Source organism: Thamnophis elegans, chromosome 6, assembly GCF_009769535.1.
Source record: "Thamnophis elegans isolate rThaEle1 chromosome 6, rThaEle1.pri, whole genome shotgun sequence".
Lineage (NCBI taxonomy): Eukaryota > Metazoa > Chordata > Lepidosauria > Squamata > Colubridae > Thamnophis > Thamnophis elegans.
In genome coordinates this window covers 60,502,057-60,518,287 of record NC_045546.1, presented here as the reverse complement: position 1 = coordinate 60,518,287, position 16,231 = coordinate 60,502,057, and the positions used below count along the sequence as shown (strand labels likewise).

The following is a 16,231-nucleotide window of genomic DNA, read 5'->3' as shown; positions in this document are numbered from 1 at the left end:
ATATTCATATCATTTCACTTTCCTCACAAAAAATACATTTTGTTAAAATATCAAAATCCCAATTTAAAAAATATTTAATTACTTCTTTATGTCATATTCAAGGCAACGAGCGCCAACAAAACTTTCAATTTGGTAGAATTAATGTTTTAATTATTTTAATTTAAATAATTAAATAATTAAAATTATTATTGCAATTACTATATTACCACACAGGCAGAGGCAAATTGGCACAGTAATTTCATTTAGTTCAGAATGAAGTCTTTTATCTTGAAGTAAGATAAGAAAGGATTATAGAGATACTGCCACATACAATTGTCACTGGTGTTGTAGCTCTTAAGAATGGCCTTCAATTCCTGGAGTTTCTGATGTGCTCTTGCATGGACACTGTCTATTAGAAGCTTCTCTACTGATAAATGGTCTATCTACAAAAATCAAAGTGAAATCGGTTATTAAAAAACAAAACTTTCTGAAGAATTTGCAGTTTTAAAGGGACATTGTGCAGCTGTTCAAGCATTGGTATTATGATTTAGTTTCATCTAAATTAAATAGCAGGTCCACTGTAAATATCTTCTAAAATCTTAGTTTAAATGAAGCAAGTTTTTTTCAATATAAGAATTACTGCTACAATGCAGATAAATGGAACAAGAGTATCTGTCCATGTCAGAACTCTTTTTATATATTTTATTTTATGTAAATTTTTATATTTCATGCTAACAATAAATTTTACAATATATAAATCTTTCCAGCCCTGGCAAACCATTTTGCAAAATAATTTTACATTTCTAAGCTGCCACCATTTAAAATCCTTTAAAAAGGATGGGGGTTGTAATATCTTTTTTGTATTTCAATATTTACTTTTCTTTATATTCCAATATTTTAACAATAAACATATGGGTTAAAAAAGAGTCTTTTTAAATCGAGAAAACTTAAGCTGCTGAGGCTTACCTTCATAGCTCTCTCAATTAGTTTGGAATCACATGCTGGAAGGGGAGGTTCATGAAAAATTTGCAAAGGCTTTGATACGTCATTCTCATCAATCTTAATAGTAACTTTATGAAGAGATGCTGTTCCGGTTTTTCTCCCAACAATTTGTTGGCTAATAAAGAAATACTATGTTAAATAAAAATCTATTTTTGTAGAACATTCAGATAAATTGGTAACATATTATTACTATATTAAACAAGAATGTAACTGCTTTCTGTATAAAGTTCGCCATCACTGATATATTTCTATGTATTGCGGTTTATTACTATTTAGGTTTGTGACCTAAAAAGTGTTTCCAAAAGCAATAATACTGTACTATGAAATCTTGCCTATGAAACAGAACTTGATGACTGTAACTATCCTTGCAGCTGTACTGAAAGTTGTGATTCTAAAATACCCCCATTAATATAACAATATATTATATTATTTTCAGGTCATGATATTTGCTCTCATTTTGTTAACTATTTGTCCTCATTCCAGAATTCAATTGTATATAACTTATTTAAGAAACAGTGTACTTCCTTTGAAATCCTAAATTACATATTATACATTAAATTATCCAAATTCAAGAGTGCCTGGGTTTTCAATATATAAGTTTCCAACAATATAATATTGTTACATGGAAAAATATAAATTGCTTAAGAAAAAATAATTATAAGTAGAAGGAACGTTGGTCCTACCTGAATGCTCTTCTCAGTGTGGCGCAGGATGGTCCAGAAGTGGGTTGTTCAATCTTTATTTGCCCAAGAAACTGAGTCAGAGTTGAAGCCACACCTCCAGCTCCCCCATGCTTGCTTCCAATTCTGATGAAGGGCAGCTCCAACTAGGGAAACAAAAGAGCAGACCCTGCCCTGCAGCATACCAGCCCCAAGGAACACAGACCTAACTGAATAGGGGCTGCTGCTGTCCACTTGATGTAAATACGGAGAGCCATCCGCATGTCTAACTTGTGCCATGACTTCTCCCTACTATGAGTGGGATTGGGACAAAAGTCCGGAAGGACTATTTGCTGAGCTCTATGGAAATCAGAATTAACCTTCGGAATGAAGGTAGGATTATGTCTCAGCACGACCGTGTTAGGACGGAAGGTACAGAGGTCCTCCCTCACCAACAGAGCACCCAGCTCGGAAATCCTCCTTGTAGACATGATGGCGACCAGAAAGGCCACTTTCAAAGTAAGGAACTCCAAGGAGACGGTCCCCCGCAGTTCAAAAGGGGGATCTACGAGATCCAAGAGGACCATGGAGAGATCCCAGGATGGGAACCTGTGAACCACCAGGGGCCGAAGGTTAGCCACCCCAATAAACCTTTTCACCACCAGGTGACGGCCCAGGATCTCCTGATCATCCAGCACCAGTGGCAGTGTCTATGACCACCCTGCTATAACCTGGTAGAAGGCCTCAGGTGGTTCTTCTGGAAGTTACAGAGAACCCATACCTCTGCAGTGTCTCCACCGTCAGGCCAAGATCCTGAAGGGACTGCTCCGGCAACTCCACCTGGAGGAGGATATCATCTAGGTAGCATTGTAGCCGGATAGGGACAGTCCTGAGATGAGCTGCTAGAGCCGCCAGGACCTTCATAAAGGTCCTGGGGGCTGAGGCCAGCCCAAGGGGAAGAGCCCTGTATTGGTAGTGAGTACCAGCGCAGGAAAATCTAAGAAACTTCCTGTGTTGGGGAAAAATTAGGATATGCAGATAGGCCTCTGTCAAACCAATGGAGGCCAAAAATTCGCCTTCCCTGACACCTTCCAGAATGAAACAAAGGAATGCCATCTTAAACCATTTATACACTAGGTAGTGGTTCAACCTTTTAAGGCCTAGAATCGCTCTCCATTCCCCTGAAGACTTTGGAACCACAAGGAGGTTTGAATAGAACCCCCTGCCCCTGTCTTCCGGTGGAACCAACTCAACAGCCTGGATCTCCACCAGGTGATCAATTGCTTGATGCATAAGCTCTTTCTTAGCCTCACACTTGGAGGATGTGAACGTTTGAAAGAAATTCGGGGGGCATGGAAAGAAATTTATTTATTTATTTATGAATTCCAGCCACAGCCCAAATCTGACAATATTTAGGACCCAGAGATCCGATGTAATACTCTCCCACCAGTTGGCAAACAATGCCAACCGGCCACCAATGGAGCCACCGAGGCCCATTCAATTATTCCAGCGGAAAGGACGTCCACCCCTCCCCGAAAGGGCAGCTTATTCTGGGGCTGAAATCGTGACCTATCCCTGTATGAAGACCTATCCTGCCCCCTGTCCTGACGCGGCTGAAACCCCCTAGGCTGATAGTAATAATCAGTATCAGAACCCCTATAGGTTGCCCTATGTGTGTAAGGTGTAAACTGATGTTCCTGTTCCTTAATCGTGGCAGGCAAAACCTTATATTTATTCTTATCTTCAGTAAGAATCGGATCCAGAACTTCACCAAACAGATTCTTCCCCGTATACGGGCCTGCTGCTAGCTTCCACTTCACCTTAGTGTCCACCTGCCAATTCTGGAGCCACATCATCTTTCTAGCTGAAACAGAGGAGGAAAAAGCCCTGGAGGCAAACCTAGCAGCGTTCAAGGTCGTATCAGCCAAAAACTAGGTCGCAGCGATGACCTTGATGATGTCCTACAGCAATCTCACTAAGAGCCTTTATTAGGACTTATTTAGTGGCGATACAGGCGGCAAAATGTGCACATTTTTTCCGCTCTCATTGTGTCCGCAGAATCTCGCCCAGCTGCCCTATTTAGGATAACCCGTTCCCTCCTGAAAGGGAGGGAAACGGGGGATGCCTTACAGGGACGAGCTGAGGAGTTTGCTCAGTTTCTGTTGGACAAAATCGCTCAGATTCGGACAGACCTGGACTCCATTTGGACAGAACCAGCGGAGATGCCGAGGGAGGGTCTTGTTCAGACTTTCTGGAATGAATTCCAGCTTGTCACTCCTGATGAAGTGGACAAGGCCATGGGAGCGATGAGTGCCTCCACCTGTTTACTGGATCCATGCCCCTCCTGGCTGGTTTCGACCAGCAGGGAGGTAACACGAGGCTGGCTCCAGAGAATTACGAACGTCTCCTTGCAGGAGGGATCTTTTCCACAACCTCTGAAGGAGGCGGTGGTGAGACCCCTCCTCAAGAAGCCTTCTCTGGACACAGCTATTTTTAAAAACTATCGCCCAGTCTCCAACCTCCCTTTTTTAGGGAAGGTTGTTGAGAAGGTGGTGGCCCTCCAACTCTGACGGACCTTGGATGAAGCAGATTATCTAGACCCTTTTCAGTCTGGTTTCAGGCCTGGTTACTGCACCGAAACCGCTTTGGTCGCACTGACCGATGATCTCTGGCGGGCCAGGGATAGAGGGCATTCCTCTATCCTTGTGCTTCTTGACTTCTCAGCGACCTTCGATACCATCAACCATAGTATCCTTCTGCGACTGCTGGAAGAGGTGGGAGTGGGAGGCACTGTTTTACAGTGGTTTTCCTCTTACCTCTCCGACAGTCGGTGTTGGTCGGAAAACAGAGGTCGACTCCTAGGCCCCTCAATTACGGGGTGCCGCAGGGGTTGGTCTTGTCCCCCCTCCTATTTAATATCTACATGAAGCCACTGGGTGAGATCATTCGCCAGCACGGGATTAAATACCACCAGTACGCGGACGACACTCAGTTGTATCTGTCCGCCCCGTGCCAACTCAGCGTAGCAGTGGAAGTGATGTGCCAGTGCCTGGAAGCTGTTAGGGTCTGGATGGGAGCGAACAAACTTGCACTCAATCCTGACAAGACCAAATGGCTGTGGATGTTGGCCCCTAAGGACAGTCCAGCTAGTCCGTCCTTAAGCCTGGGAGGAGAAAATTTGCTCCCCTCAGAGAGGGTCCGCAACTTGGGGGTCCTCCTGGATCCGCAGCTGAATTTGGAACATCATCTGTTGGCTGTGACCAGGGGGGCATTTGCCCAGGTTCGCCTGGTGCACCAGTTGCGGCCCTATTTGCACTGCGAGGCACTTCAAAAAGTCACTCACGCACTCGTCACCTCAAGACTGTATTACTGTAATGTGCTCTACTTGGGGCTGCCCCTGAAAAGTGTTCGGAGACTACAATTAGTCCAGAATGCAGCCACGCGAGCGATATTGGGTGTAGCAAGGTACACCCATATTAATCCTATCCTCCGCAGCTGCACTGGCTTCCCATTGGTCTCCGAGCGCGATTCAAGGTGCTGGTTATCACCTTTAAAGCCCTTCATGGCCTAGGACCCAGATACCTACGAGACCGTCTTCTGCTGCATACCTCCCTAAGACCAATAAGATCGCACAGGATGGGCCTTCTCTAGGTGCCTTCAGCTGGACAATGCCAGCTGGCGACGCTTCGGAGTAGGGCCTTCTCTGTTGCTGCTCCGGCCCTATGGAATGAGCTACCCCCAGAGATCCGGACCCACTCTCATGGCCTTCCGTAAAGCTATTAAAACCTGGCTTTTCCGGCAGGCCTGGGGCTGTTGACCTCTTGATTGAGGTCCAGCCCCCCTTTGATTGGGTGCATGTTGTGCTTCTTCTTAATTTTGTTGTATCTTATTGTTTTAATCCTTTTTTAAAAATATTTTTCATTTCTGTAAGCTGCCCGGAGTCCTCCGGGATTGGGCGGCCTATAAATTCAATAAATGAAATGAAATGAAATGAAATGAATGTGTGCAGGTACATGCTCCTGCATCTGTTCAAGCCACTTCAAAGTGGCATGGTTGAAAAAGGATGCAGAAGAGGTAGACTTAATCGCCCACGTTGCCGCCAGGAAGGCCTTACGCAATGCCAGTTCAGTCCTCTTATCTTCCGCCTTCAAGTTGTCCTCCACATCTCTCGCTACCATGGGTGCTGGAGATGCCCAGGCAGCCACAGGAGTATCCACCGCTGGGACCTGCAGTGCTTGGGAGAAATCAGCCTCCATATTATAGAAACGGCTATCATTCCCACCTGGGGTGGGAAAAGTACCTGGCTTGGCCCATTGTTTCTGAATTCCATCCAGAAAAAGCTTCGGCACAGGAATCTCTTCCTTCCTTGCCGCAGGCTCCACAAAGAAACCCCGTTTCCTCGGGGGCTTTTTTGATGTTGAAGCCTCGACCACAGCCTCCCTCTCCTCCTGTTTCTCAGCCGCCATCTCAATGGCTGCAGTACTCCTGGCCTTGAATAGCAAGGAACGAAACAAACTAGGAGGAATCAAACCCGTAAACGCGGGGATATCGGGTGCCAAATCTTCGTCATCGGAGAGCTCTGTCTTCTTCTGCTCCTGATCCTCCTGGAGCAAAACCTTGCTCCTCTAGGAAGGGGACGCATCTCTCTGTGCCATGGCCAAGCGAGCGACCGGTTCCTGGACGGGCCTGCCCCTGGCCTCCATCAGCTCCACATCCGCCTGGTCTGAGGGACGCCACTGAAAGTACTATGCCATGTACTATGGCTTGATGAATAAGAGATGGTATGTTATCAGGCAAATCATCAAATTCACCAACAGCATGGCTGGGGCCAGATCTGGGTACCACTTTCGGTCTCTGTACTGGTCTTGAAACAGGCTCTAAGCATGCAAAAGGATGACACTCTCCGTCCTCCACCTCCGAAAGAGGGGATGAAATAGAACTTGCTCTCGGAGACTCAGAGAGCCTGGGGGAAGAAGGGGAGGGGGAGAGCAGTGTCACCCTGAAGGAAGGAGGGGACCTCAAGAGGTGCAAGGAGGCCTTCTCTCCACCCCCATGCCTGGGCTTCTCTGGTCCGCCATCCCTTTTACCTGCCAGCTTGGTGGCAGCTTGCTTCACTAACATAGGAGGATCAGTTGGGGAAGCTTTCCTTTTCCTGGAGCTCTTTGTGAGAGCAGACACCACCTCAAAAGTGCCTTCACCGGGGGGAATCAGCCATCGCAGCACTCCCCACCAACGTGCACTCACTGAGGCCAAATCACTTTAAGAATCAAGGCCCTGTAGCTGCCCACTGAACTTGCGATTGCACACGCAGGAGCCGGCAGTAACAATGAGCCTCGTGGGCAAGGAATGAAGAAACAAAATGGCACCGCCCTCATGACTCACCAGAGGGCCACCCAAAATGGCCACCGCCTCGTGGCAACCAACAAAATGGCCACCTCACCACACACATGTCCGCTGCCACGAGGACCTTACCAATATGGCCACCGTTCAAAGAACCCTTCCAAAATGGCCGCCCCCAGGGCCCCATACTCACGTGGAAGGTAGTTCTCAGCCAATGATCGGCCCGGCTAGCAGACGGCCCCGATAACACCCGGCAAAGCCGTGCAGCGCCGCTTCCCCAGCCTCCAACTCTCCGAATTTGCATGCTGCTCTTCCTGATGTGTCCCCGCACCTGTAGCACCACCACCTGCCTGCCTCTGCCTCTGATAGCCAGCGGCAATCGCAGGGGCCTGCCTCATGCCACCAATCCCGCAGTACGACAGCGGAACCAACAAAGCTGCTACGAGCACCCTGGCAGCCAGCGGCACTCCTCCGATGTCCGGGAGGCCACCAACAGGCCCCTGGCCCCTTCGCAATACAATGCAACTCAAAAGGTGGAAAACATAACTTGTGATCCAAGTTAGCCACCCAGCCAAAGCAAACACCACCAAAAATACAAGGAAATTCAAAGAAAAGGAACAAAACTAACAAAAACAACAAAGCAAAAACCAACTCATGAGCAAACAAAAAATACATCTCTTCTTGGGCAAGACTGAGTCGGAATTGGAAGAAAGCAGGGGGGAACTGGATGCATGGCTTCAATTCTGACTCAGTCTCTTGGGCAAATAAGGATTGAACAACCCACTTCTGGACCATCCTGAGCCATTAGCTGGAGAATTGTGTTTGTATTGATTGTAAGAATATCTACAAATAATAGTGATTTTATTTACTTCCAGACAGAGAGGGACAGGCATTTGCCTGTATGGTAGCGTTCCACTTGTACAAGGTCACCCCAACGTTCTCGGATCAGCATTAGAGTCTGTGAATGTAAAACTTCCAACTGCAGGGATAGGCAGAAGGAATCTACAATGGTCTGGTTAAGTAAATATTTTGAGCTTCTTTAGAAAGAACAACATCAAAGTTAAAATGCATAAATAAAATGCATTGTTACAAATTTGATAAGAAATTCAGTTTTATGTAGTAGCTAAAATTTGCTATCCCTTCTAAATCACAATACTATTCTTGATCAACAAAATAGAAAGTTGTTATTAAGAAGAATGTTATGGCATGTCCTTAACTTTCATATAAAGACGCTGTACATAGATTAAAATACCTGGATTGCTCTTTTTTGCATTTAATTTTACTACCTGTTCTTAACCAACAGTTTTTCAATACAATATAGTAGACAAATCTTTCCATTTTACAGATCTTGATATAGTGGACTCAGAGGTAATTGGTAAAATCTGCCTATATATTAAGCACTCCTGGTGTATGTATGTATGTATGTATGTATGTATGTATGTATGTATGGAGAGAGAGAGAGAGAGAGAGAGAGAGAGAGAGAGAGAGAGAGAGAGAGAGTGTGTGTGTGTGTGTGTGTGTGTGTGTTACAACCCCCGGTATGCCCAAATATGGGAGGAAGATCACTACTTCCATTCTCTGTCCTTCGGCTCGTCACAAGAGACCATCCAGACAGAAACCCAATATTTTTACTGTTGCCTTTGTTACATTTGTGTATTTGCGCTGATAAATAAATAAACGGAGACTAGTATAGATCTATTTCAAGCTATTTAGCTCTCATCAGCTTCCCAGTAATGGTATGGCTAGCTGATGAGAGCTAAATAGCTTGAAATAGATCTATACTAGTCTCCCTTTATTTATTTATCAGCACAAATACACACACACACACACATTTTTTTATTTTTTTATTTATTTAAAGTCACAACCCCTGGTATGCCCCAATTATGGGAGGAAGCTAACTGCTTCCATTCTCTGTCAATTGGCTCGTCACAAGAGTCCATCACGACAGAAACCCAATATTTTTACTGTTGCCTTTGTTATATTTGTGTTTTATTTGTGCTGATAAATAAATAAAGGGAGACTAGTATAGATCTATTTCAAGCTATTTAGCTCTCATCAGCTAGCTATATCCTTAGGTTCGAATCCCAGTAAGGGTATGGCTAGCTGATGAGAGCTAAATAGCTTGAAATAGATCTATACTAGTCTCCCTTTATTTATTTATCAGCCCAAATAAAACACACACACACATATGTATACATATACATATACACGCACGCACATACATACATACATACATATATATATTTGCATTCCCATTTTATGAATGATAAAATAAAAATATTTAAAATCCCTTTTGGGCTGAAAGGATATTTTGTTTTAATGGACACCTTTTTTCTTTGTTATAATGTTAAATTGTGAGTTTAAAATGTATTTTTCCATTAAAAGTATTCCAGGATCCATATCAATTGGGAACAAGTCTCTTGAAAGGATACGTAGGCAGTTGTACATGTCCTGCAGAGGTTTCTCATCAGCAAACAGGCGGGACTGGACCAATTGATGGATGAAATTGATCTGCATACTATGAACCAAGGCACGGCCATCTATCATTAAAATAAAATAAAAAGGCTAAATATTCTTAAAAGATGACGTTATACTACTTAAAGTGTTGGCTCAAGTGCTATGTTTTACAGGAACATAAAACAATTTCATTAGTGTTTGAAAAGTGGTTACCAATATAGCACATGTTTCAAGAAAACCAAGAATGAACTTTCAGAGACAGAAGTATTTGAGATTATTGTGGAATCATCAAAATTTATTTTGATTGAAAGATTAATGAAGTGTATCTCTTGAGGACAAATGTTCAGAAATAAACTTTCAATCAGATAATGTATGTTGGCATTACCTCCAGTTTCTTTATCCTCAACTAGAATTTCCAGTTTGAGAAGGCGCCATGGGACATCAGGATCATCTCCCATCACAGTTAAGGTAGCCTCAAATTCACCCTCCACACGAAATTTTACACGACCATTAGCTAAAAACAGAATTCAATAAAATAAATAACAAAACAAGATACAAAGCAAAAAAAAAGGTTAAAAAGACCCAAGAATAGTTTTCTCTAAATTGAGAAGGGCCAACAAAAAGGTTGCTAAAAAGAAAAATTGGGGAAGAGGTATAGATGATTGCCGACATCATACTATAGCCTGAGGACAATGTAATTCTTTCATAATACCTAAATAAATCTTATTTTCTAGTCTTCTTTCTTTACTTAACTTCTATCTAATTTGTTCCCTTGTAATTTCCTTACCACTGTAGATATCACTTCCCTTTAATCCCAACTTGTTTTGAAATTAAAAGGAAAGCTAACCAAAACACAGGTCCTAATAATTAGAGTGGAATAATGTTGTTCTCTAAGATTATAGTCACTACTGAAGACACATATTCACATCAACTACTTGGTCAAATTAGACCAACTTTGGATCCAAAAGCCTGCAGAGCCAGTAAATAGAATCTGCTAGATGCATATATTGCTACTTTTACAAGGCCACAAAGGCCATTCATCCTCAACCATTATTTATTATATCCAATTTGTCTATTTTTTTATTTTCATAAAGCTCATCAGCTGGCAATCAATCAATTTAGGAACTTAAGTAAGAAAGAAACAATTTATTTTTTGACAAAATTTTGAAGACAGATATCAATAAAGGTTCCCATATCCTTTAGTCATGCTTCATTCTCCGGATTCTTTGGATGTTTCAGAGATTAAGTCCTGTGTAGTCATAAATAAGTAATTTCAGTTCTTACCTACTGTAAGATTAGCCAGCTGTGGTGGAAGATCTGTGGTTACTAGTCGGTGGCGGAGAATCTGATTTAACTGATGCAACGTTGTTTGTTTCTCAATTTTTGTTATTGGATCTGGAGGAATTATTTTATCCTGTTGTGGATAAGTGAATCATACCAATTTAACTTACTCTACATTTCAGTAGGAAATAGAATAAAACTTCAAGCAATTTCATGCAATTTTGAAATGAACAAGAGAAATTTAGTGAACTGTTATTAGAACCAGTAAATACAGAAATTAGGATATACTGAGCCTAAGAGATTACAGAACTGTAAACCCAACTAAACTGATACAAAGTAAATCATATCATAAAACTGAATCGTTTAATTAGAAATTAACTAATCACAGTCCACATAATTGACAACTAAATAATGATAGAATGATTATTTAATAGAATACTAATACGCTCAAAGCAATAATATTATTCAAATGCTTTCATAATTAAAAATGAAACTACTTTAAACTATTCATCCACAATAACCAGAGCATATTGTTAAATCTAACCTAATACAAAGTTTTGGAGAAATTTATAAACTACTATTTTATTTATATGTTAAACAATTTATATGGTTGCCCAACTTATTTACAGTATGTCTGGCCATCTTACAACATTAAAATAGTTTTAAAAAATTAAAAACTACCTTATTTTTAATTTGGCCTAATAACAATATTAATGTTATATTAGCAAGGTGTCTTACGATCAATGAGAAATATTTGGCATATATTTTTCAATTTGTGTACATTCTAATAATTAAAACTATTTCAAAAAGGCCACATTCAAAAATGACACAAAGCTATGAAGAAAACTACACTTACAATAATGTGGGAAGGGCATTTAAAGCCATTTAAAATTGCAGAGTAATTTACCCGTATACATGTTGGCAATCGTGGATATGACCCAGTTGTCAGCACATCGATAGCATATGGGATAGCAAAGTTTGGCAGACGGGCATGAACTAAAGCATCTCGGGCTAATGAGGCTAACCGATCAGCAGTGTCCACAAACAGAATAGCTTGTTGATCTAAAAAGCTTGATATCATCTATATATATAGACGAGAGAGAGGGGGGGGGGAGATAAATAAATAATTATTTATTGTTAACTTATCTCTAAAGTTCCTATAAATCACAACTACTTAGAAGTCATCTATTCCAAAAGCCAAGATTTATGGTGAAAGAAATATTGGCATCATTATACGACAATACATTACAATTAATTTTAATCTTATACATTATATTTCTTAAGTAAATACACAACTCATATTAAGAAAGTGCAGTAGTTGGATGCACAGGATCATACATTTGCGAGACAATTTGGGAATTAATTATTGAAGAACTATGGAAAAAGAAGGAGAAATAGCAACCTATTAAATAAATATCTGTATAGTTATCTGGCAGTATAGCTTGTCCAAGCAGCACTACTACTATTACTCATGTATGGGTTTACTTGTCTAAGAAATCAAGGAAGCAATGGCACAGAATTGTGACAGGTGACAAGCTTAAACTGACATGAGTAGGGAACCCCATACTGAGAAAACCCTGGCTTCTATCAAAACAGACAGCCAAACCAGGGAATATATGAGTTTGACCAAGCGTGGAAAGAAAAAAAAAGTGTGTCTAGTGAGTGAGAGATGAAGTCGAAATCAAAAACAAAAACCTAGATGAACCGATGTTATTGTGATATCTTTATTAGAGTACAGTAGTCCTTGACTTATGACCACAATTGAGCCCAAAATTTCTTCTGTTGTACCTGACTGCACTTGTAAATGGATCATAAGCTTCCTAACAGAGAGGAAGCAGCAGGTGAAGCTAGGCAAAATCACATCAGATACCTGAACAATTAGCACAGCCCCCCCACCCGGGGTGTGTGCTCTCTCCACTTCTCTTCTCTCTAGATACCAATGACTCTGTTAAAGTACTGAAGTTTACAGATGATACAAAACTGTGATTGGTCTCATCCAAGACAACAACGAATCTGCATATAGACAGGAGGTTGAATAACTAGCCTTGTGGTGCAGCCAGAACAGTCTTGAACTGAACTCAGTTAAAATTGTACTGTGTTTCCCCGAAAATAAGACAGGGTCTTATTTTCTTTTGACCCCCGAAATAAGCACTTGGCCTTATTTTTGGGAAGGTCTTATTATTTTTGATGTATAGGAGGCGGCGAGCATGATCACCTCATGGCTGCTGCTGTGTTGCTATATTTCGGGGAGGGCTTATTTTAGCGCATGTGCTTAAAAGCCTGATTGGGCTTATTATCCGGGGAGGTCTTATTTTTGGGGAAACAGGGTAGAAATGGTTTTAGGAGAAGCGGGGGGCACTACCCCTAGTGTAGGGGGTACACTACCACCACTCATAATACTAGACAACACAGTAGCAACAGTGGAGACCTTCAAGTTTCTAGGTTCTATTATATGTCAAGACTTAAAATGAATATCTGTTCTGATCCACACACACACCCCAGCCTGTGAATAAACCAGAACACAAGCTTGGCCGTTTGCCATTGTTCAATTACTGAGATAACGAATCCTTTGGCTGGGGGCCCAGGTAACTCACGTTCAATAGAGTAGCTCTGCAGCAACCCAGATAGTTCAAACGAAGCAATGCAGCTAGTCCAAATGAACAGACACGACTAGAATATACAGATAGATTTTCTTAACTACTAATTCGAAAGGTTGTTTCCTGCAAATGTCCCCTCCTAATGCTTCACCTATAATCTCTCTTGGGAGGGGCCAATCAACAACCACCTGTGCTTAATCATCTTCTGTGAGCCTGCCTTCGGAGTTGCTGCTGCCGTTTCTCAGCCTTTCTCAATCAAGCATCAGGGACAAACTGCCTTTGATCCTCCCCACTGATCCATGCCTCAGGCGCCTCCTGGTGGCCAACCAGCCTCTCTGGTCTCTGCTCTGAGTCTGAACCCTGCCCAGTGTCCTCCACATTGTCCAGGGCAGATTCATATGGTTCCACGCTATCCGAGCCCATCAGCAGCTCAACCGGATCCTGCTGGGCCACAACAGACACCCAACATCAAATATGTCATCAAAAAAAGCACAACAAAGAATGTTCTTTCTGCGCCAACTCAGAAAGCTCAAACTGCCCTAGGAGCTGCTGATTCAGTTCTACAAAGGAATGATTGAGTCTGTCATCTGCACTTCTATATAGGTGAAACTCGAAAAATTAGAATATCGTGCAAAAGTTCATTTCAGTAATGTAACTTAAAAAGTGTAAAACTAATATATGAGATAAGACTCACTACATGCAAAGCAAGATAGTTCAAGCCGTGACTTGTCATAATTGTGATGATTATGGCGTACAGCTCATGAAAACCCCAAATCCACCATCTCAGAAAATTAGAATATTACATGCAATCAATAAAACAAGAATTGACTTTGCCGTTGGCGGCGGCTTAATTGAGCTGCCCCCAGATTTCTGGCTCGTTATCTACTTAAACACCCGTAGATATCTCTTTCTTCAGACAAGAAGATAGCAGAGAGAGACCCAGCCGGTAAGAACTTTCTTTGAAGTTTGCAGCCTTCTTTTTTGTTGCGAACAGAAGGGGGGAGTTAACCAAAGCTGAGTCATACCTCCGGCCAAAAATCTCAGCTGTTTTTACAGCACAAGGCAAAGAAACCCCTCTTAGGACAATTTTTGAAACTATTTTATCTGAAACTAATACAAGCAGAGCCCGTACCTGAGAACTTTATTTGTTATTCCTAAGAAAAATCCTAGCTTCGGTGTTATAAAGGCTTCCTTTGTGCAACTGTTTTCAAAATGGCGATTCTGCAGCTTTCGCATTTGCAATAATGGTATATCCCTAGTTCCTTGGCAAGGAATCAAAGGAATAGCCTCTCATGAATTAATCAGCTCTACTTCTCTGAAGATTCTTTTCTTATCAACCTCTAAAAGATAGAGACATTCCAAACAGAGGTGTTTTTTTTTTTTTTTTTTTTGCTGAACTGTTTTGGTGTAATGCCAGTCTTTTGAAACCTTCCGTAAACTCTCTGCAAAAAGGGAGGAACTTTTCCTTTCCTTTTTCTTTTGTAAGTTGCACAGCAGGCCAGCAAAATTTGATTAAGTGCTTAAAGCAAAGACATAATGGCATCAAAATTAAATCCAGCGAAATTACCTCCAAGAGCTACGTCCCCCATACCTGGCACAAAGTTGCAGCCCCCACCCTCTATGCCCCCTAGTGGAGAAGTACCAACAAAAGAATTCTTTTTGGAAATGTTTAGAGAATCTAGAGAACAGAATTTAGAAACTTTCAGAGAATTCAGAGATGAAATAAGGAATGAGATAAAAGTCTTATATGATAAGTTTGATATTAAGATCACCAAAATGAATGATGATATGATGGGAATTGTAAATGTACTGACAGAATATGTTTCCGGAATGGAAGAGAACTTAGAGGTTCTTAATGAAGCTAAAACTAACGACATCTAAAACTGAAGTGGTGGAACAAAAAGTTGAAAATGCTGAAAAACAAATTATTATGATACAGTATAAACAGATGGAGCTTGCATTAAGAGTTAGGGGGCTGCGTGAAGAGAAACAGGAGAATTTAAAGCAGATGTTTTCAGAGGCTTTTGACTGTCTGGTGGGAAGACCGGGATCCAATTTTGATTGGCAGATCGACAAAATTTATCGCGTTAATTCTTGGGCGGCAAAACAGAAGCAACTCCCTCGAGATGTGGTAATATACTTTGTTACAAGAGAGTTCAGAAACATGATACTACAAGAGTCCTATAATACCAGGCTTCAAATTGGCGGACAGGATTTGATTGTCTTGAAAGAAATACCACCTCAAATGCTAAGAGCCAGGAGAGATTATGCTTTTTTGGTGGAAGAGCTCAGAAAGTGTCAGATACAGTATAGATGGGACGTCCCATTTGGTATCATAGTTACATTTGACAAGCAAAGATATCGTCTCAACTCTGTATGGAAAGCTCGAGATTTCTATCATAAGATCCTGAAGGTGGGACACCCTGAATCATCTGGATATGGAGAGAGACCACGAGAAGGACAAGATAAACAGCAAACCACACAACTACCAGACAAAACGTACCATCTTCCCCTCCCGGAAGGGCAAGGGGTCAAGGAACAAAGACCTAACCGTACGACTACCAGACAAATGGAAAAACAAGCTACAACGCAACAATCTCAACAACCATCGGCCATTGATCAAGGAATCACAGCAACAAGTTCAGAAGTCGTGGGGGGAGCCAGACCAAAGGTTAGACAGGCCATGCGGGAGGCTCTAAAAAAACTTCAGGCAACCAAAAATGACAACTAAGATTTTGACATGGAATGTGAACGGACTGAACTCTCCACAGAAGAGAAAGAAAATATTTCATTATCTCAAACAGTTTAAGAATGATATAATTTGTTTTCAAGAAACTCATATCAAATCAACTGATCAAAAATACTTGTTTAATTCCAAACTTGGTCAACATTTTGTGACCTCTGCTATGGAAAAGA

General features: G+C 41.6%; 1 protein-coding gene across 2 annotated transcripts in view; it reads right to left on the bottom strand.

Moving 5' to 3' along the window:
• Positions 1-16,231, bottom strand: part of MED14 (mediator complex subunit 14) — a 160,653-nt gene that overhangs the window by 124,267 nt on the left and 20,155 nt on the right. For both annotated transcript variants that reach the window (XM_032219528.1, XM_032219529.1), the window contains exons 4-10: positions 11,626-11,799; positions 10,722-10,851; positions 9,823-9,951; positions 9,413-9,520; positions 7,850-7,982; positions 946-1,096; positions 311-422 (exon numbers count right to left, since the gene is read on the bottom strand). In XM_032219528.1, the coding sequence (XP_032075419.1) occupies positions 311-422; positions 946-1,096; positions 7,850-7,982; positions 9,413-9,520; positions 9,823-9,951; positions 10,722-10,851; positions 11,626-11,799 (937 nt within the window). The remainder of the gene's footprint in view (positions 1-310; positions 423-945; positions 1,097-7,849; positions 7,983-9,412; positions 9,521-9,822; positions 9,952-10,721; positions 10,852-11,625; positions 11,800-16,231) is intronic.